A 23037-nucleotide genomic window follows, 5' to 3' on the forward strand; every position below is an offset into this window, starting at 1 on the left:
TATTCCACATGTATTAGGTACTTCATAAACTCTTGCTCAGTTGAATTGCATTTCATCCTTGGAGGAAGGACTCACCACAATGAAATCACAGATCCATTGATGTATATAGGTGTTTTCTTTTCCCACTCTGAGATCTCCCTTCCTTGTAGACACCCCCAACAACAGATTCATATGACTGTTTCATTCTCCACTAAAACCCCACACCTGTATTTTATGACATTTTCCTTGAGGGGAAATTTCAGCCATTCATTACAATATTGACACAGAAGAATTCAGACTTGTTTTCTTTTTTCCCCTCCCTATTTTACAACAGGAGAGAAGAAATTAATCCTTCACATGAAGCAGAATCACAGTAGAATATTCTGTCTACCCCCTGTCCAAACTCAGAAATATCCTTTCTTGTGGGGTCAGTGACAAGGAGTGGATTCTTAAGGATGATCATCACAGAGATAACATTCTCACATCATTATTTATTTATTTATTTATCATTATTAATTTTTTTTTGTGTGAGGCAATTGGGATTAAGTGACTTGCCCAGAGTCACAACATGGCTTGTAAGTATTATGTGTCTGAGACCGGATTTGAACTCAAGTCCTCCCAAATCCACGGCCAGTGCTCTATCCACTGTGCCACCTAGCTGCCTCATCACTGTACTGATAACGTTCTCACAGTGTGGCTTTCTTTTCAGTGATTCCTGCCAAGCCCAAAGAGACTTGCTGTCTTGAACAACATTGATTCCATCCTTATGAATATACTATGACTAAAATGCATAGAAGACATAATCTTCATTCCTATCCTGGAAATATATGTATGTGGGAAGGGGAATGGGGGGGAAATGAAGAAGATTCCCAACAAGAAAGAAGTAGGGAAGGGAATAAGAAGTTTCCAAGCTCTTCTCTATGTCCACTGATTCTCTACTATGAGCAGGTGTATAAAAGGATCTATATTGAGACTCCCCCGTAACTAAAGACTAAGATTCATCTTCATGAATTCAAATCCAGCCTCAGACACTTACTAGCTGTGTGACACTGGGCAAGTCACTTAACCTTGCTTGCCTCAGTTTCCTTATCTGTAAAATGAGCTGGAGAAGGAGATGGCAAACCACTCCAGTATGCCAAGAAAACCCCAAAAAGGGATCACAAAGAATTGGACATGATTTAAACAGCTCAAAAGCAGTAACTAAAAAGTCCTGGGACAGATCACTGTGAAACATATACATTATTGAACAATAATTATTTATTCAAGTCCCTACTATTCAATTCAGCTCAAGTCAACAAACATTTTAAAAACACTTACTTATGAGCAAGGTGTTGTGCTGGGCACTGAAGATACAAAGACAAAAATTAAATAAGCCCTGCCCTCAAAGAGTTTACATTTCACTTAGGGATACAACATGCATATACAAATAAGTAAATAGAAGATAATTTGAGGAGGGAGGGACCACTAAGGAATTGGGTGAGGTGGAACAAAGTAAGAAAGGCTTCCAATGGGACATGGCACCTGATCTGAGCTTTGAGGAAACAAGTTCCAAGAGGCACAGGTGAAGAGCAAGTGCATTCTAGGCATAGGGGATGATCTGTCCAAAGACTAGGAGAGAGGAGATGGAATGTTGGGGTTGGAGAACAGCTACTAGGCCATTTTGAGTGGAATGAACAGTCTACAAAGAAGAATAACATAAAATAAGTCTGAAAAGGTGAGAGATAGATTGTAGAGGGCTTTAAATACCAGGATGAGAAGTTTGCATTTTATTCCAGGGGGAATAAGAAGCCTATGAAGAATTGTGAGCAGAACACTGATGCAATCACATGTGTATTTTAGGAGTATTAATTTGACTGCTTATGAAGGATAAATTGGGGAGGAGCCAGTCTAGAAGCATGGAGGTCAATTAGGAAGCTATTGCTCAGGTAAGAAGTGATGAACCTAACTAGAAGAATGACTGTGTGGGCAAAGAGAAAGGGATAGATGTGAGAGATGTCATGGAATTGCAAACAAAGCTTGACAACTTATTGGATTAGGGTGGAGATGTAAGGGAGTGGAAGATTTAAGGGCTATTCTAAGGCTGTGAAACTTGTTAACTACAAAGATGGTGGTTCCCTCAACAGAAATAGGGAAGCTTGGAAGACGGTTGGGTTTGGGGGGAAAAAGATACTGAATTTGTTTTTCTGAAAAGTTGAGTTTGAGATGCCCTTGGGGACATGCTGTTTATACAACTCAGCGTTTTCACGATAAAGCCCTGATTGTAGAGAGAAGTTGTATAATAACTTCCACCAGACTCAGAGGGAGGCTGTGATTACTGGACAGCACAATAGGTCAATTCTAGCCTAGGAAACAAAAGACAAGAGAGTGCTGGGGGGCACAAAGAGAGGAGTGTTTGTGAATCTGCCCCATCCCACTGATTTTAGCCCAAAATATTGTTCTATCAGAAAAACTCACCCATAGAGCTCCAAAAACTGTTGAAACAGAGCAACTGTGTTGATGTCTGCCACCCTCAGTCTGAGCTGGCCCCATCCCTCCTTTAGCACTTTGAGCTGCTTCCAGATAATGAGAAAAGATCTCAGGAAAGCATAGGCTGTCAGTGGGTCCCGCTGCTTCTCAAGTGTTCTGATGGTCTTTGGGCTGCCCCAGGATTGACTTCCATTTAATTCAGCCATTTTGTTCACTTTGGACTGAAATTATTATATAGGAAAGGAAGGGAGAAGGGAGTCAGTCAATAAACATTTATTAAGTGCCTACTATATGCTAGGCACATGCTTATTACAAATTTTATCTCTTGATTTTCACAAAAACCCTTCATGTTGGGTGCTATTATTATTTCAGGTTTACAGATGAGAAAATTGAGACAGACAAGATTAAGTAATTTGCCCAGGGTCACACAGCTAGTAAATATCTGAGGATGGAGTTGAAGTCAGATCTTCCTGAACACAGGCCCAGTGTTCTAGCCACTGTACCACCTAGCTAACTATACCACAATAGTAAAGTAGCATAATATATTGCCCTAAAATAAGTAAATAAATGAAATATTACTACATAATAACAGTAATAGTGAAGACTTGTCTTTGCTGTTTGTCCTTCACTTTTTGAAGAGGATCAATGAAATGACCAAGGGATGTCTTGCCTGGCATGCAAATTGGATTTAAGTGGGGTAGAGTTAGACCAAGTCATCAGCCTTACTGTCTCCTCCAGAGTCATCAGAGTCCAGTTGTGAGACAAAAGTGAGGATGACTGGAGATGGCCTGGGATGCAGCGGATGACCTTGGAGTCTTCCATGCTTGCTTCAGTCACCTTCATGGTCGTTGGAACTAATTGTTCTCATCTGCCCACCCCACTGGGGAAAGTCTTCACATGCTTGGGGTAGACATCCCTGACTTACCCCGCTAGCTTGAGGCCCATGGGTTACTCTCAACCTGGTTTAATCCATCTTTGGCTGTTGCACATACTACAGCTTCTTGGAGCCACAGGTGAGAGCCGAGTGAGAGGCGGCCACCAAAGGGGACTTGTAATGGGTTTAAAATTTTTCAAAGGTTTTTTTAAAAGTTTTTTTCTAAAGTTTTCAAAACATTTACATATATTAGTATAATAACCCTATGAGGTAAGCACTAGAGCTATTATTGTTCTTACTTTACAGTTGAGGAACCTGAAGCACGGAGACATAGAGGCTTTTGTCCATTCTTACATTACAGAGCTAGTGTTAGAAACAAGTTTTGAATACATCTCTTGTAGCTTCAAGTCATCTCAACACCATGTTGCCCCCAACGTACTACCACACAAATGCACAGATAGTTATAATGGAGATAAATGTTCCATTAAAAAGTATAAACATTACAATGTGGAATCAGAGAAAAGAAAGACTACTTCTAGCTTGTGGGGGAACAGGAAAATCAGGAGAATTTTAGGCTGGCTTTCACATGTACACCATAATATCCTTTGGTGCCTGGATGAGCAGATTTTATGTTCAATACTAATGGGATGTGGTTTATATTTGTATTTTGGGAAGTAAAACCATCTTTTCTATCCTATACGCATTTTTATGGACGCTTGTAAAAAGGATGAGTTCAGTCTCTAAGTTTATTGTATTGGCCTGGGGTCCATTTGGTTAATAAATGTGTTGTTGTTTTTTGTTTGTTTTTGTTTACAGAGCAAAGGCTGTATATATTTTTTGCTTTAATAATATTTTATTTTTTCACCCAATTAGGTGTTAAAACAATTTTTAACATTTATTTTTCTTAAAGTTTTGAGTTCCAAATTCTAGCCCTTCCTCCCCTCCCTCCTCCCTGAGATGGTAAGCAATCTGATATAAGTTATACATGTGCAATCATGTAAAACAGGTCAACATACGTTTTCAGAGACATAGTTTTTCTCTGAGAAGAGGCACCATGCTGCAGGGGAAACAATGCTAAATTGGGAGTCAGAGGACATGGGTTCTGCTGCTTAATAATTATGTGACCTTGGGGTTAGATTAGATGACCTCTGGATTCTACTCCCTCTCTAGATCTAAGATCCTCTCATGCAACACACATTTAAATTATCTTACTTGATCTTTAACCTCTGTCTTTGAAAAGGTCAGAACTTCAGTCTAGCCTCTAACATTAAGGAAAACAAAACAAAATTACTAAATCCCTCAGGAAACATAGGGGATCGTAGTTATGAACCAAAACATGAATCACCAGCAAGCCTGAGTAGGACTAGAATGCAAAGATCTTTCTAGCTCCTCTATTACTCAGTATCCCTGGAAAAAAAGAGTAGAAGAGGACATATGAGGCTAAGCCAGAACTAAAGTGGGGTGACTGGCCCTTTGCCCTAGGGCACCAAATCTTGGAGGGTGTTGACAGCATTTGTGTTCTTCATAGTAAATCTACAACTGAACATAAAAAACTATAATTGTTAAAGTAAATTGTGGTTTGAAATTTAAAAAAAAACTACTGAGAAATAAATTCAAATTAAGGAAAGTTACCTCTCTCTCCCGCAGAAACAGTTCACTTTCTGTGACTTTTTTTTGAAAGACAGGAGAAGTAGGAGGCAGGATAAAGGAAGAGAGAGACCAAGGACAGGGCAAGGATAAGGGAGATTAAATATCAGAGGCTATTTATAGAAACAGAGTAGAGATGCTGGTGGAATGAGTTATAGGACATGCTATAGCTATTAGCTCTGTGCAAAACATCTCGTTCTTGTGTTAGGTGTTTTAGGTAATACTTCTTTTCTTTTTTTCTTTTTAATTATGAACGTAACAATCATCAACAACCTCAAGCACATTCCGGTATATGAGGGTTGTAAAGGAATCCTTGCTGTTGAGATGGGAAAGCAGCAAGACAGAGGCTTTGCCTTGGCATTTACACTGAGACTGGTTCTGTCAGTCAGTCAGTAAATAAATAGTATAGTCCCTGCCCTTAAGGAGCTTACAAACCTTACACTTAACAACAAAAGCTTATAAAGCACTTCCTACGTGTAAGGGCTATGGGCATGCAAATAATTTTTTTTTAATAGCACAGTCCTGTCTTCAGGGAGCTTACATTCTACCAGAAAATCTTCATGGATGTTATTGTGTTGGCCAAGAAATGAACACAGGTCACTCTCATTCTGTCAAACCCAGGGTTCTCCACACAGGTAGCATTCAATATTTGTTTGTTGCCTTGGGACCACAGAGACACTCAGGAGGTCCTCAGCATCATCTTTGTGTTCAGGTCTGGAGGTCTTTGGGCTAAACTGGATTACTGACTGTAAGTGGTAGGGAGAGGCGGAAGAAGAAGAGTTCCTGTATCCCAGGACTGTCAGTGGATGATTTTACTAGGCACCGCCTGTGGGCCACGAAAAACACCCCTCTGAATAGCCTGACACCAATGACTCACATAAAGGCAAGATATTTAACTAAATGAGGTGGCTCAGAGGGAGGTGGCAATAATAGCATTACTCTGTAACTTAATATTCCGAAGGGAAAGAGCAGAAAAGGAAATATGAGGCAAAGAGAAAGATACAAACAGAACTAGAATGGAGTGACTGGCACTTTGTCTGAGGGCACCAAAACTTGGAGAGTATTGACAATATTTACACTCCTTCAGCAGAAAGACAAAGCAGGCTTAGCATCTACTTAGCAAGAATAATTAATTAAGCCAGGGAGCTTTCTCTCCGCAGCAGCTGAATTCCCCTCTATCCTGTTTTGCTTAGGTTCTTACATTTTTTTTTATTGATTCCATTAAATATTTCCCAATTACATGTAAAATTTATTTTATTTTATTTTTAAAATTTCATTAAACGTTTCCTTTTGCTTAGTTTTAATGAGCAGTGTAATGGATAGGGCACAAGACTTGGAAGCTGGAAGACTTCTGAGTTCAAATCCCATGTCAGACACTTAGAGATTCTGTGACCCTGGCAAAGTCCTGTAACCCCTGTGTGTCTCAGCTTCCTCCTCAGTGAAATGAGGGGTTTGGACTCCAAAGACCCTTTCAGCTCTAAATCTATGACTGGAATCCTCCTGACCTTTCATAATCCTTGTTCATTTTTCCAAAGAATGAAAGCTGATCGGTCCCTGACTCTGAGATCTTTTTAGCAAAAGTTAACTCAGACGCACAAACAAGACTCTGAGGGAGAGACCAAGTTGCAGCTGTGGATCAGGTAGCCCATGAATTAGCCCAGGGGGACTCAATTACATGAGAACAGGACCACATGCCAGGAGTACCTGCTTGTTTTTCTCTCCTGAAGTGGGCAATCCTCGCGGATCTTCCATCATCTTGTCAGGAGCACATCCTCCATCTGTAACTGCACAGACACCAGCTCCCCATGCGCCACTTTTCGGTCATGATCATTCAGTCCACACAGGCATAACTAAAGATAGACAGCCCTAAGAATTAGTGTGGTACAGCGGAAAAATCCTTGGCTTTTTCAGTCAAAGGAACCATGTTCAAGTCTCACTTCTGATACTTACTACCTATATGACCATATTCTAAGCTTCAGATTCTCCTTTTTTTTTTTTGCCAGGCAATGGGGTTAAGTGACTTGCCCAGGGTCACACAGCTAATAAGTGTCAAGTGTTTGGTCTGAGACCGCATTTGAACTCAGGTCCTCCTGACTCCAGGGCTGGTACTTTATCCATTGCGCCACCTAGCTGCCCCTAAGCTTCAGATTCTGTAGAAGTTAAATGGGGAGATTGGATTAGGTGGCCTCTGAAATCCCTTCCAGCTCCATAAAGGCAGCTACTTAGGTGGTACAGTGAATAGAGTGCTGGGACTGCAATCAGGAAGAGCTGAGTTCAAATCCTGCCTCGGACACTTACTAGCTGTATGACCCTAGGAAAGTCACGTAACCCTATTTGCCTCAGTTTCTTCATCTGTAAAATGGGGATAATAGCATCTACCTTCTAGGGCTGCTGTGAGAATCAGATGAGGTAATAGTTGTAAAGTGCTTAGCACGGCGTCTGGCACACAGTAAGACCTATGTAAATGTTAGTTGTTGTTGTTATTATTACATATTAGAATCCATCATACAACTTATTATATAGATTCAGATAAATCTGAAGTCAAAGCATGTTCCCCAACCTACTCATCAACATGCTAAATGTAAACATGACTAGTATGCAAGTATGTTTTGCATGACTGTACATGTATAACCTATATTGCTTGCTCTTAGGGAGGGGGTGGGGAAGGGAGGGAGAAAGAGAATTTGGAACTCAAAATTTTAACAAACAAATGCTGAAAATGTTTCATGTAATTAGAAACAAAAATTTTACATATTATTTTTTAAAATGCTACATAATGCTACATGTAGTAGGAACCTCTCCTTATGCAGCTGATACTCTAATTACAGACAGTACGGTGGGTTTGCACTGTGTTGCTTGTGTCAAGAGATGTCAGGTTTGGGGAGGTTTTGGGTCATATTTATATTTTTTACACATTATGTAATCTCTTAGTTGGGTTGCCTTGGAGGAGTGCCCATCTTAATGTCCTGATCGCAGGCCAGAGCCTGAGTCTTCTGACACACTGAACAATGCTTTGGTTGTTCTAACAATATAAAAAACGCTGTTCCTATAAAAAGCATGAGACGCCCAATTGTGGCCAGTTCATGACCCAAGAGATAGACTAAAACAAGAGGCTCTTGGTGAAGCCTTTCTCACTGTTCAGGAGCCTCCTGTAGATTTTAGCATCCTCTCGTCCTCTCTGAAGTTTTGTGAGAGGCAGGATGGCATAGTGCATGGAGCAGTGGGCTGGAAGTCAAGAAGGCTCCTTATCAGATACTTCCTGGCTGTGTGGCTTGGTCAAGTCAGGATCTTAACACCTCTGGGCCTCAGTTTTCTCACCTATACAATAAGGGGGATGGATGGACTCAATGGCCTCAAAGATCCTTTCTAGATCTAAATCTATAATTCTATGGTCCTATCTATTTTGCACTTCTCCCTAAGCAACTGCATTTCAAGTCTCTTTTTACTTTTAACCTGAAAACTATGCCAGGGGACATGGGCCCTTTGCAGGTACTACTACTACGGCCACCCCTGCCTCCTCTCCTGGACAGACAGAACTGGATCACGGTGTCTGAGAAATGCAAGCACATAAATCACAATTTTGCTATACAGTGTGCAAAGCGTAACAGAACGGGAACAAAGAAAAAATAAGACATGAGAATACTGGTAGACAGGTAAAGCTGCTTGAAAACTCCTTCCTGGACCCTGAGAGTAGAATTTTCTCAATAAGTTCCTATCTACAGTAGGAGTTCAAACAAACAAACAAACAAACAAAATACTTACAGAGAAAAAAAAACCTTAAATTTTCACAGAAGGACAATTTCTAGCCTTGAGTGCTTTTAAAGAACTTTAAAAAAAAAACTCCACTCCAATAGCTGCTTGCCTGGTTTCTCTGTCAAGTGACACCCTAGTTCCAAGGCTATCTGAGTTCTAAGGCTGCCTGTTAGAGAAAGCCCAGCTAAGTCTGAAGCAAGACAAATAGATACCAATGGGAGTGAGGTTCCCATCTGTGTTGAGCAAACATGACTCACTTTGTTTTATGTAGACTAAAGCTTTGTCATCAAACATGTGACTTGTGGATGACTCACACTCCATCAGGGACACAGGACTGGACCTACTCGACCAGCAGACTTGTTTGGGATGCTCCAATGATAATCTTGGAGTTGTCACCATGACTTACCTGCATATTGTATTCTAGGGGGTCTGGGCTGCTGAGGATAATTGGAAATGGGCCTCCAACTGCTAGGAATGCCCTCCAAGGAAACAGCATGAATGCCTAAAGGAACCAAATTAAAAACTTAATGACATAGTTCTGTTACAATAAACTTATACTGTGTACATGAATATGTGTTTGTACTGTACACTGATAAATATATGTTAGGAAATCTAATTATTTTGTGGAGCCTTTAGCAAAGATAGGAGTGGAGAAAGGGGAGAGAGACAAAAGGGAAAAAGATAGAGGGAAGAGAGGGGGAGGGAAAGGAGGAAAGAGGGGAAGGAAAGGAGTAAGACAGGGGGAAGGAGGAGGGAGAAAGGGTAATGAAAAGGGAGAAGAGAAAGGGAAAAAGAGAGGGACAAAGAAAGGGAGAGGGGAGGAAGGAGGAAAGAGGGGGGAAGACAGGGAAGAGAGAGGGGGAGAAAAGAGGGAAAGGAGGGAGGAAGAGAAGAGAGGTAGGAGGTGGGAAGAGAGAGAATCTTACCATATTGAAAACTAGATAAGAACTTTGAAGGTTTCCTACATAAAGAAAGAAAATTCAAATTTTTTTTAAAAAGTGACAATATTGTCACTTTAGGCTCCACTTTCTCTAAAGAGTGGTAAATGTCCTTTATAAGTGTGCCTGCTTCACTCACCTGGTGGCTCTGTGGATCAAGTGGCTGAGGAAGACAGAGTTGCAAAGCAAACACGGACTTTACAAGATTGTTGCTCATTGGTTGTAATCCGTGGAACAAGGAATCTGTGACAGCTTGGGAGGCAGAAATGTTTCCAGCAAGCAAAAATGTTCCTCTAACAAAATATGGACATAATTTGTTAAAATCAATGACTTTTACCTTTCCACAGTTCTCAAAAGTTCTTCCAAGTCACTTTTTAAAGTGAATTCCTGTAAGCTACTGACTTATGCCTCTTTTCTCCTTTTTAGGCTAAGCCCCTTTAGGCCATCTACAATTGGTGCCTATAGTTTCTCTCCTCTCTCTCACTTTTAAAACCCTTTGCAATCTGGTTTCCAATCTTATTCAACTGGAAATATTCGGTCCAAATTTACCAATAATCTATTAATTGACAAATCTAAAGGCCTTTTCTCAATCCTCATTCTTCTTGACCTCTCTATAGCCTTTGACAGGTTGATCACTTTTCTTGCCCCGGGTTCTCCTCTCTAGGTTTTTGAAATACTGCTCTTTCCTGGCTCTTTTGCCCACTTGATGATTCCTTCTCATTCCCCTTTGCTAAATCTTCCTCTAGGGCACATGCATTAACTGCAAGTGTCTAACAAGCTTCTTCCATGGGCCTTCTTTTCTTCTCTGTTGTCTTACTTGGTGATCTCATCAGCTCCCAAAGGTTCAATTATCATTTCTCTGATTCCCAGATCTATTTATCAAGTCCTAGTTTCTCTCTTGAGCTCCAGTCTCAAATTACCAATTGGCTTTTAACCTCTCAAACTGGATATCTCACGGGCATCTCAAACTCAAAATATCCAAAACAGAACTCTTTATCTTCCCTCTCAAAATCTCCCCTCTCCTAAGTTTCTCTATCACTGTTGAGGGCACCATCATCCTCCCAGTCACCTGAGCTCGCCCTCTTGTTTCATCCTCAGCTCACCACTCTTTCATCTTCCATATCCAATCTGTTGCCAAGTCTTGTCCTTTTTACCTTCTCAACATCTCTCATACATACCCCCTTCTCTCCACTCACATAGCTACCACTTCGGTGCCCCATCACTTCACCTCATTTAGCCTGGTCTGTTGCAATAGCCTTTGGGTCTCCCTGCCCTATCTCTCCCCACCCCAACCATTCTCCATTCAGCTACCATAGTGATCTTGATAAAGTGCATGACCATGTCATCCCCTATTCAATAAACTCCAATGCCCTTTTATCTCTAGGAACATATATAAAATCGTATTTGCTTTTACAGCCCTTCAGAACCTGACCCTTTCCTACTTTTCCAGTCTTCTGACACTTGACTCCTCTCCAACAACACTGGCCATCTTGTGGTTCCAGTCATACAACAATCCATTTTCCAACTCTGCCTTTTCTTTGGCTGCTTCTCATACCTGGAATGTAATTCCTCCTCATCTCTACCTCCTGGTTTCCCTGGCTTCCTTCTAGGAGACCTTTCCCAGTCCCCCTACCCCTTCCTCCCTGCTTCCCTAGTCTCTCAGTCTTCTTCTTATTCTTCTAAGACTATCTTCCATTTTCATTGTACATATCTTGTATGTACAATTTTTGTTGCATGTTGTCTCCTCTATTAGAACGAAGGCTTCCTGAGGTCAGGGACCATGTTTTTTATCTTTGTATCTCCAGTGCTTAGCACATTCTCTGGCAGATAGTAAGTACTTAATAAATAAATGCTTGCTAACTGACTGAATCAATAGGAAAAAAAAACCCTCTCTGAGGTCCTTTTCACTGCTATTATTGCTCGGGGCTTCAAGCTGGGGGTTGAATGGGAATTCTGAAGAGAGGATTTTCTGTTGCAGGTATGGAGGAGGTGGCTAGATAATTTGTAGGGCTAACTCAGGCAGTCTACTAATGAGTCTTTGAGTTCTTGATTGGACACACACTTAGATGTATTATTTCCCAAGAGAGGCACTGTGGTATAATAGATAAAGATCTGACCTTTGAACCTGGAAAGTCCGGATTAACCTCATGCTTCTCACAGATATTGATTGTGTGACCCTGGCCATTCCACTTAAGTTTCTTCTAGGCAAACTCTTAAGATTATAAGGTGGAGAAACAGTTCTGACTTGCATAGGTAGAGGGAGTTTCCTCATCTGGGAGTTCCCTATAATCAATGAAATTACAGGTCCAGGCTCTATTCTCTATCCTATTATTTACTATTCTATAACACAGTAAAGAGTCAGGGCTGAAGGCACCCAGAGAGTATTTGGGTCCAATCACCAATAGATGATCCAAGTAATATAAGTAACAATAAAAACCAGCTGCCTAGTTCTGCCATAGTGACCTCATTGAGGTTTATGACCCACTTCTCTGCCTTTGTTCATACTGTTCCCAAAGCCTAGAATAGGCTGATCTACAGGCTCATCTCCATCTCCTGTATTCTCTTGCTTCCTTCAAGGCCCAACTCAGGCGCCACCTCCTCTATGAAGCCTTCCCTGACTCTTCAAGGTCAAAGTGATTTCTCTCTCGTCATGTTCTCTTGGCATTTTGACACCCCATTCTTTTAACTTAGGAGCATAGATTTAGAACTGAAAGGGACCTCAGAGGTCATATAGTCCAACCTCTTTATTTATAGATGAGGAAACAGGCTCGGAAAGTTTAAGTAATTTGTCCAAGGTCACACAGCTAGTAAGTATCAAAGGTAGGATTTGAATGTCTCCCAGGTTCCAAGTTCTCTACTATATCCCATTGCTTTGTTCTCATATCATATTCATTTGTTATTATTTTGTTAATACATCAAACATTTCTGATTTCCTTGGTGTGCAAACTCCCTTTATCTGTGTAGATTCCATCTATAACACAGTCATAGAGATGTGCTTGAGGTTCTCATTATGACACAGCTACTACGTGTCAGAGGAAGAATTTGTACAGTGCCTTAAGGATTTTAAAGTGCTTTCCTCAGAGGAACCCTTACAAGGTGTGTAAGGGTAGTTTAAGAATTCTCTTTTTTACAGATGAAGCTATTATCTCTAATAGTCATATATTCATCCAATCTAAGTCTGTCATTTTGCAGATGACAAAACTGAGGTCCCAAGAAGGTAGGTGGTTTGTTCAGGGTTAAACATGTAGTTAAGAGTCTGAGACAAGGTTTGAACTCAGAACTCCTGACTTCAAACCCAGAGCTCTTTCCATTATACAACCCTTCTTTTCCACATCTGTTATATATGCCTCTCCCTCTTCTCAGCTTATAAGTATCCTGATGATGTTTTGTGTCATATAGTTCTCTCCATATTTCCTCTAGTGCCTGGCACAATTTCTTCCATAAAGGAGACAGTTAATAAATTTTTTAAAAAATGAATTACTGGATGAAACAGAAGTCTTACACATGGAATGTATTGTAGTTGAAAGTGCTTGGTTTGAAATCAGATGTCCTGAGTTTAAATCTACCTGGGTGACCAAAGAGCTAAGACCAGAATTCATAAAAAACAAAAAGAAAGAATAACAATGATAATAACAATAAAGAAAATACTTTAAAAATCAAGAAAAATTATAAAAGTGAAACAATTCAACCATGAACTATTCAAACAATCAATCATTCAGCATTTAGGCAGTGCTTACTATGTGTGGGGTACTGTGCTAAGCAGTGGAAATACAAAGACAAAAGGGAAATTTTATCTGCCCTCAAGAATTGTACATTCTTCTAAAAATATTTATTTTATAAGCACTTATTATCTCTCCTCACTGCCACTCCACCCCACTGAAAATTTTTTTAGAAAGGAAAACCATGATAATGAATAGGCATAGTCAGCAAAACAAATTCCCACATTAGTCATATCTAAAAATATGTCTCATTGTGCAGTTTACATCCATCACCTCTGTGTCAAGATATAAGTGGTAGGTATCTCTTTAGATCTCTAGACTCATGGTTTATTATTTCATTGATCAAAGTTCTGAAGTCTTTCAAAGTTGTTTTTTCCCTATAATGTCATTGTATAAATGCCTCTCCTAGTTCTGCTCACCCTCCATCAGTTCACAGAGGTCTTTTTAGTGTTCTCTGAAACTATTTCATCATTTCTTAATGTACAAGAATATCCTAATGCATTATATTCACATGCCATAATTTGTTCATTCATTCCCCAACAGATGAGCTCCCAATTAGTTTCCAATTTGGGGTTACTACAAAATGAACTGCTATTTTTGTATTTATAGATCCTTTTCCTCTTTCTTTGATTTCTTTGCAGTACAGCAGACATTCTAAGGAATTAATTATATAATCAAAAATTGGAACTGGACACCAGAAATGACACTGACACCAATTTTAATAATTTATACAAAATTTAACGTATGCAAATTAATTGCCAAAACATGAAGATCAAAAGACCTCAGAAGACACTTTAGTCAGTAAACGAAAGATGGCTAGCAAAAGCAATACCAGGTTAGAAAATAAACTTGTTTGTAAAATCTTACAAAGAAGGATGATGGACAGTTATGAACAGTTTTATCTCATAAAGCAGAGAGAAGTAGTGAAAGGTAAAACCAGTTTAAAGAAAACTTGGCAAGACATTCAACTTAGTGAAGATGCCACTCATTTATACACGTAAATCATTCAAAATTTCTTGAAATAACAAGAGAGATAACCTGTTCAATAACCCTCTGGGTTTCTTCAGGGGCCTCCATTTTGGGGCTGGGCCCAGGTTAGCCATGCTTCATTCGCTTCCTAGACAGGCTTCTTATTCTCCAGATTTTGCCACTATACCTCCTCGGATGCCTCCTCACACTGAAACTTCCCTCCACACCTGGAGTTTTCTCACCTTAGAACACCACCATCCTGGCCTCCTTCTCCCAGTGCTGAGTTCCTTCCAGGGCCTCCATTTGGGGGACAGGTGTGGGTTGGCCATGCTTCATTCCCCTCCTTGGCTATGCTTCTGACTCTTAGGACTTCTCCACCATACCCCTGCACAGATACCTTCTTCCCACTCCCCTCCCCACCAATTCTTCTCAGCTCCCTTTCATGTGTTGTCCCCAATTAGGAAAACAACTTGCCACTCTTCTCTGCCACTGATGAGACCATTCTTCTTATGGTGTACCATTAGATTCGTATGTAGGAAATAATATTATACTCCACAAATGACCTCCTTTCAAGTTGACATTGATCAATAAATGCCAATTTTCTTTGGATTCAATCGTTCAATTTTGAAATCACCTAATTGCACTATTGTCTAACCCATAGCTCTTCATCTTGTTCACAATAATTGGCACTTAAGAAATGCTTATGAATTGATGAAGGATAGCAAGAGGGACTTTATTAAATGTCTTGCTGAAATCTAGATATATGCTATTTGTGGCTTCCCTTGCTGTATCCATCTAGTAACACTAGTAGGAAGGAAAGGTTGTTCTGGTTTGACCTGTCTTGCTTAAACTAGGGGGATGTGTAGTAATCTGTTTCCCTGTGTAAATGCTTATGCGCTCTCCTTTTGATACTATACTCAAGAATTTTTCCAGGCATCAAATTCAAGATGACAGGTGTATAGTTTGAAGAATCTACCCTCAGTTCCCTTTTTTGAAAATCAGGACCACATTTTTCTGTTTCTAGTACTGTAGCACCCCTCCTATTTTCCATGGTTTTTCAAAGATCAATAAATGTGGTTCAGCAACTGAGCCTGATGGATCAAAATGGGCTCAGGTGAACTCTCATTTGAGAACGCAAATGTCATCCAATCTAACCTTCCATCAAGTGCAAGATCCCATTCTTCTACAGAGCTAAATAGATAGGCTTAGAGTATGCCCCTGGAGACATCTCTCCAGGTTGACACCAAACTGTCAGCACTCTTTAGTGATGGTTCATCTACACATCTACCTAAAAACATGATATAGTGGGTAGTGATGGACTTGGAATCAGGAAGACCTGGCTAATGATACTTCCTTAGGCTAATAAAAGAACCAGTGGATGAGAATCCTGAACCACACTTGCTGATATTTGAATGGAAATTTTAACTAAATGACATTTCAGGTCTCCTTCAACTCTAAGATTTTACGATTTCTATGGTTCTCTCAATTGTGCATAAATCTTTTTTTCCCAACCAGACTGCAAGAGTGGGAAATTGTGTTTGTTTGATACTTTCCTTGTATTTCTTACTGTTTCTGATATAGTTCTAGACACATTAATTGATACTTGTTGATTTGATATCCACTTGGAAGCCCTGGATTAACTGTACTGCTAAAGGAAAGTTCTGCCAATAAAGTGCTCAGAGTACTTTTTATAAAACAGGAAACTATGCCTGATTCAGCATAATCATAGAATCTCATATTTGGGAGAGACTCCCAATGTCATGCAGTCTAAACTTCTGTTCATGGCACAATTCTCTTCTGTAGGGCCAAAAAAATAGACTTGGAAAAATCTCTCCAGGTTGACATCAAACCATCAACACTTTCTAGTTACAACTGATCTATAAACACACCTAACAACATAGCATATTGGGTAGTGATGGACTTGGAATCTCAGTGAAAAACTTAAGGATATACAAAAGACATCTTCTGATAGATTATGTTTTATGGGAAGACCCCTCTCCTTGGTTTCTTCCTTCAGCTTCATTTCTACTCACTTTTCCAGTCATTATCCCCCACTTCTTATCTATTTCTTCTCACCTTTTGTTTTCACATCATTGGTTTTCTTCACCTTGGACTTATCCTGTACCATGACATATTCTCCCTGTCCTGGTACGTTTAGGTGTAAGTCTTAAGGTCATGAACAAGCCACTGAAAACACGTGTCCTGACGATTTCCCTATGCCAACATAGTCTTCATATACACCTTTGGTCTGTTGAGCTCAGAATACCTCTGAGGAAAATTCAAATTAAATCCCAAGTCTGAATCCTGAATGCTATTCATGTCATGTACAAACCACAAAATCAAAGCTAGATAATAATAATAATGGCTAGTAGTTATATAGTACTTACTATGTGCCAAGTGTTGTGCTAAGCACTTGACAATTATTTTCTCATTTGATCCTCACAACTTTGGGAGGTAGGTGCTATTATTATCTATATTTTACAGATGAGGAAACTGAGGCAAAAGGAGGTTAAGTGACTTGTCCAGCTTCAGACGTCAAGTGTCTGAGTTCTGATTTGATCTCAGGTGCTCCTGACTCCACGCTCAGTGCTCCATCGCTGTGCCACCTGGTTGTCCTAGATTATATATATATATGTAGAGAGAGAGAGAGAGACATATATAGATATAGATATATAGATAAATAACAAAATAATTATAATAAATGTTATTTTATTTAGTGCTTGAAAGTTTGCAAAATGTTTTACATAGAGTACCTCATTGAAGCCTTAAAATAACCCTGTAAAATAGGCACTTACAGGTATTATCATTATCATCCTCATTTTATCATTGTCCTAATTATATTGAACCCTGATACACTCCAAAGCTTCCTAAGCAAAATCCAAAGCAATGTGAAAAAGATCAGCCTTGTTAGACTGGGAAAAGTGGATAAAAACTTCACATCGCCCACATAACTAAGACAGAAAGACACATACACACATACAGAGCACAGACATAAGACACAAAAGTATCACAATTTCTATGCATGCCTAGTTTGTGATTTTTATGTAATTTTATTTTTATTTATTTTATCTTATTCTATTAGAATTTGAAGTTGGGCTTTTGAAAGTACTAAACAATTTAATTCCACAAGGTCCTCCAATGCTTCACCACAGTGTGGATTTCTAGAAGGCCATGACCACAGGGCATGAGATCTAACAGCTTCTACCTGTTGAAACAGCTTTGAGTTTAATCCCAGAGACAGATCAAGTCTGCTGTCCAAGGACCAAACAAACTAAGTTACCAAGGGGCTTATTACCAGGAGATGATGAATTTTTGGCCATGGCCAAACCCATAGCAATCCATGAAACAAAGAAAAAAAAACAGTCCTGTTCAGCTCCTGCCTTCAGTGATAGTAGTTGAAAAGTGGAAAGGGGGGGCAGAGAATGCTAAGAATCACAGTTTTCAGACAATCTATAAATATTAACTCAGTTGCTATTACTCTAAAGGTAAGATCTGTGTACAATGATCAGTGAATTGATATAGCATAGGAAGAACTGAGCTACATCTGTATGAACATTCTGGCAATGAATGAAACTGCTAGATAAAAGGAAGTTGTAGTTAAGTAGTTTTCCTTGGGGAGATAAACAAGAGTTGGCAAAGTTGGTTTCATTATGTGGGTGCCCAAAGGCAACAAGGAACATCATTTCATGGGACATTTGGTCATTTTATCTTTCAGTGCTCGTGATGAGCAGAAGCAAAGGGAGCACGGCAAAGATCAGCTGCAGTTCACGTGCTTATATATGCAGCAGAGGGAGAATAGGTAGAAAAATTCTATGAAGGACTCGATAAGATCCTCCAAACCAAGACAACATATCCGTTGCAAAGATGGGTAACAGGGAGGTTTGTGAAAAGTTGGAAAACACGTATGAGGTTAAGAAATTAAAAAGGCCAGTCAGAGCTGTCAGTCTCATGAGTATATATTATGAATATATATATATATATACATATATATATATATATTCCTGTGTTTATATGTATACATATACTCATATACACACATATATTTGCTTTTATTATCAATTTAATCAACAATGAGCACATCAGCATACAAATATGAATAAACAAGGTCTATGTAAGAAACCATGAACTTCCTGTTGCACATTTAAAATTTTTTTTCCCTCTTAAGTATTTAGTTTAGTAGATATAAAATGAGCTTTGCAGCTATGAAGACCTGAGTTCAAAGCCTGCCTCTGATGTAGACTGTATGAATGGCTCTGGGCAAGACACTGAGCCTCTCAGTGTGCTAGACAGCTCTCTCAGCTGAAGATGCTAACTGGTATTTCCTTACCTGGGAATTCCCTATACTTCTGAAATTATAGGTCCAATTCCTGTCCCATATTAAATTTAACACAGTAGTAACAAAACTGCTGTCTTCACATCCCTTTCTGTACTCTTCATTTTTGCCTGTGTATTTTTAAAGTTTATTGATGCTCTTTTCTTTCTCTTTCATTTCTATCACTACCTATTAACTCCTCTCCAATAAAATAGAAGTCTTCTCTTGTAACAAATAAGGTGTTGTTTTGTTTTGTTTTGTTTTCCCAGACCTGTGATATGATGGGCATAGGGAGCTCCCAGTGAGGAAATCCTACCAATGTAGATTGGTACCTTCTTTGTAATTTGTGAATAGTTGCATGGGGCGCCAAAGGGTTACATGACTTATCTAGGATCACAAAGCCAGTATGTGTCAGAAGTGAGACTTGGACCCAGGTCTTCTGGGCTCCAAGGCCAGCTCTCTATCCACTAGGCCACACTGACAACATAAAAATATAGTCAAGTAAAACAACAGGTTGTCTACGTCTGAAAATTTACGTTTCATTCCGCACACCTAGTCCACTGCCTCTCTGCCGAGAGGTAGCCATGGATATATTCTTCTTAAACAGAGCCAGAAGGTGACATGACAAGCACTAAGCATTACCAAAAAAATTTTAACAGAAAAAAAAATGCCTGATTATGAGGAAATAATTTTAGAATTAGCTGTCTCTGTGCACTCAGACCATCAACTAATTAGAACAAGGACCAAGATCAACAAGTTTGAAGAAAAGACAAACATGAGTGGAAAACACTATAATATAATAACCAATAGCCATGCCTTCAATCTGACCTTTTCAAACAAGACCACAAATCACCCAAATGAGAAACGGGAAGGAAAAGATATTTATTGAGCTTAATTTTTACCATTTTTTGCATAAGCTTAATCAACATAAAAACATCATCTCAGGAAATCTGGCCAAAACAGCCCCCAAACTACCATGCATGGCCAGTTATTTCATTTTTGTGCCAAGCAGAAAGATGTGCCAGTCAAGGGCAAAACAGGTTTAGAATACAAACTTGTTTATAGAATCCTATTCAGGAGGACGGTGGGAGATTATGAACAATACTAACTTGAAAATATTGAAAAGTGGCAGAGGTGATAGCAATTCTGTAGAATCTGTTCAGAATCTGTTCAGAAAAGGGCAGAGACTAGCAGGGAGTGTAAAGGCCAACCACAGGACGGCTGAGCACTGCCTGAGTTATGGTTTGCTCTGCTCCTTGAAGCCTGATGGGAAAAAACAAAACTTGGTCATCTTGCCTTGAAATGCTCACAATTCTTCAAGGTATAATAAAAACAATATAAATAATAAATTAAATAGTGATAATAATTTATAAAAAAATAAATATAAATTCCTCTGAGGACAGTGGCTGTTTAAGTTTTAATCTTTGTATATTCAACACCTACTACAGTAACTGGCACATAATAGATGCCTAATACACACTTGTTGATTATGATACATGATTCTGCTTGATTATGATGTTCATAAGCAAGCCCAAAAAAACATGAAGATAAACGCAGCTTACATGCCAACATCCACTGCAGAGGATTTAGTAAATAAATCATCTGAGATATTTTGAAGAGGTTGTCTAAACTAAGTCAATACATAACCCGACATTCAGTGATTGCAATGTGAAAGTAGATACACAGTAAAATGGCAAAAATGATCTTGAAAACATGAAATTAAGGATGAAAAAAAGGAAAGAGATCCAGAACTCATAAACTACTCAGAAGCTTCACCTCTGTACACCATGGAAGATTTCTTCAAGAAGGGAGTCAGAAGGTGCTGGACATGGTGAGAACTTAACAATATGAGAGAAAAAAGAGGAAACTGACTCTTAGACAGGAAATCACTGATGACAAGCATAGCTGCCATTTCAGGATCAGTTGTTTGTGTGTAGTCAGATTATTGACTGGCTAGAGCAAAGGTCAATGTGCATACTGAATTAGCAGAAAGGACAAAGATGAGAAGCAGACACTGGATACAGTCTTAAGAGCTCAAACCCAACCTGTTTAAACAATCTGTCAACTCTAAAATGTGGGAAAGAGGCAAAAGTTAAAAAAAATAATTCTGTCAGAATTTCTTAGTGAAGTTACAAAACAGCCACCTCAGTGAGGAAGCCAAGCAACTGCTTCCTCTAGCAAAGCCTTCATCTCGTCAGAGACACATGGCAAACAAGCACCAATACCAGGTTAGATTATAAGCCCGTGTACAAAACATCATGGAATAAGATGGTAGGAAAAATAAAAGCAAGATAGCCTGACAAAACGTGAATAATGGTTAGGTTAAAAAAAAACAATTAGTCTGCAGAGAGCTTAGCATGAGGTTCAGGAAAAGCCTGATTATCCTGAGAGCAATTTTGGATGAAACCAGGAGAATGATAGCCTTGGAATGAATTAATGGTGCAGGAATCTATACTGTGATCTGTTTTTACCAGTCATGATTAGTGGAACCACTGTTATTGGGACCCTACCATCTCTGTAGCTAATATACTTTGTAAGGAAGCGTAGTTGGTACTTAAGAAGAAATGTAAACGAGCACCTGGACCTCAAAGATACATAGAGTCAGATGCGACACAATAACAAAGGCCTCAGAGACTGATTCTTGAGATATCTCAGAAGAGGGGAAGATGGCAAAAGAATGGAATAAATCGCAAGCACCACTTGATTTGGCAAAACTAGGAATCTACTAAAGGCTCTTTTTAAACAAGGAGCTGTTCTCATATATATTTATATATATGTATACGTATATATACATACACACACATATACACACACATGCACACACACACACAGATAGATAGATAGATAGATAGATATCTATATCTATCTATCTATCTATCTATCTATCTATCTATCTATCTATAAAAGGGTTCTAATGATTTGGTGGGTTATCTTTTCCAGTTAAATACATTCCATTTTAAAAGGGGGTTTAACCAAGATGAGTGACTTGGATGGTAGAAATTTGGGACTCGTGGTAGAGTTACTAAATTAGACAAGATATCTATATCTATATCTATATCTATATATTGCAATAGAAACAAATATGGAGATAACTTTGTTCCTTCACTGGCTGATTATTGACATCAAGGGGGGGGGACATAAGGTTCACCTAAGCTGTTCTTGGTCTACACAGAGTCCAAGCAAAAGAAGGTGATGGTGATATAATGCAAATGTTCTATGCACAGATGATGTTGTCCTAATTATATTGAACCTTGAAATACTGAAAAGCTTCCTATATGAAATCCAGAGCAATATGAAGGAAATCATCCATGCTAGTCAGACTGGAAAATGTGGATAAAACTTCCTATCAACCATTCAACTAGACAGAGAGCATAGACATACACACTACAGCACAGAGTGCCATGATGTCTATGGATACCTGGCTTGAGGTTTTCATTAATCTAATTATATTAAAATTAGAAGTTGAGCTTTTGTATGTTTTATATATATATATATATATATATATATATATATATATATGTATATATATATATATATATATATATATATACATATATATATATATATATATATATATATATATATGTATATATATATATATACATATATATATACACACATACATAAGCATATAAGCAGTAGTCTGCTGATAAATGTTTAACAAACTAGTTCTTCCCAACAAAAAATGTATGTAGAACACAATTTTAAATTTAATCTGCATTACCTACATCTTCTCCATCACTTTCTTAAGTCTAGATGATCAAAAAAGTGATAAATCAGGCCCTAACTTGTAGCGTTTACCAGTTCCTGAGATTTAAATGCTCACACTGAAAATTTAATAGTCAGCTCTCCAAATCCACTTTGATCTGGTTCTAGCACATCCTTATGTGTCTTTGAAAGATACAACATGAAAAATAATTTGGGTCCACAAATAGATCATAAGAGGTCACGATGGATTGCATTTGGAGATTGCAGAGTGCTTTTGATTGTTTCTCTTTCTTAACCTAGAGAGCTCTGTTAGGTTATACAGAAGACCATGGTGAGGCAAATGCCTATGTTTGCAGTCAGATGAGATCTGGAATCTTTAAGGGTGATTTATTTTTCCTGGTTCTTTATTTTTTTCTTCTGAGTTTTTCTTGTGGGCAAGGCCGGTGGCTGATTAAGATGATGAAACAAGGAAGTTTGTCCTCCTGCTCCCATTCCTGCCAACCCTTTAGGGTCCCCTTCTTCCCCTTCCTCCAGGGGCCCAGCACATTCCTGCTGTCTCATAGTCACCTACCTTCCTGCCTTCATGCCATACCATTTCCTTTGGTCTACCTTTCCTAGAATAGAATGCATGCTTCTCGCCTTTACTAACTTCCACTCCTTTATCAAAACTTA

At 39.0% G+C, this 23037-nt stretch overlaps 1 protein-coding gene across 1 annotated transcript in view; it reads right to left on the reverse strand.

Annotated features, from left to right (window-relative positions):
- Positions 1-23037, reverse strand: part of LOC110222916 (uncharacterized) — a 195358-nt gene that overhangs the window by 52256 nt on the left and 120065 nt on the right. Inside the window, 4 exon segments of the mRNA XM_078155582.1 lie at positions 2434-2666; positions 6721-6816; positions 9126-9221; positions 9797-9950. Coding sequence (XP_078011708.1) covers positions 2434-2666; positions 6721-6816; positions 9126-9221; positions 9797-9950 — 579 coding nt within the window.

The sequence above is a fragment of the Phascolarctos cinereus genome, unplaced genomic scaffold (assembly GCF_003287225.1).
Source record: "Phascolarctos cinereus isolate Bilbo 61053 unplaced genomic scaffold, phaCin_HiC Scaffold_5;HRSCAF=322, whole genome shotgun sequence".
Lineage (NCBI taxonomy): Eukaryota > Metazoa > Chordata > Mammalia > Diprotodontia > Phascolarctidae > Phascolarctos > Phascolarctos cinereus.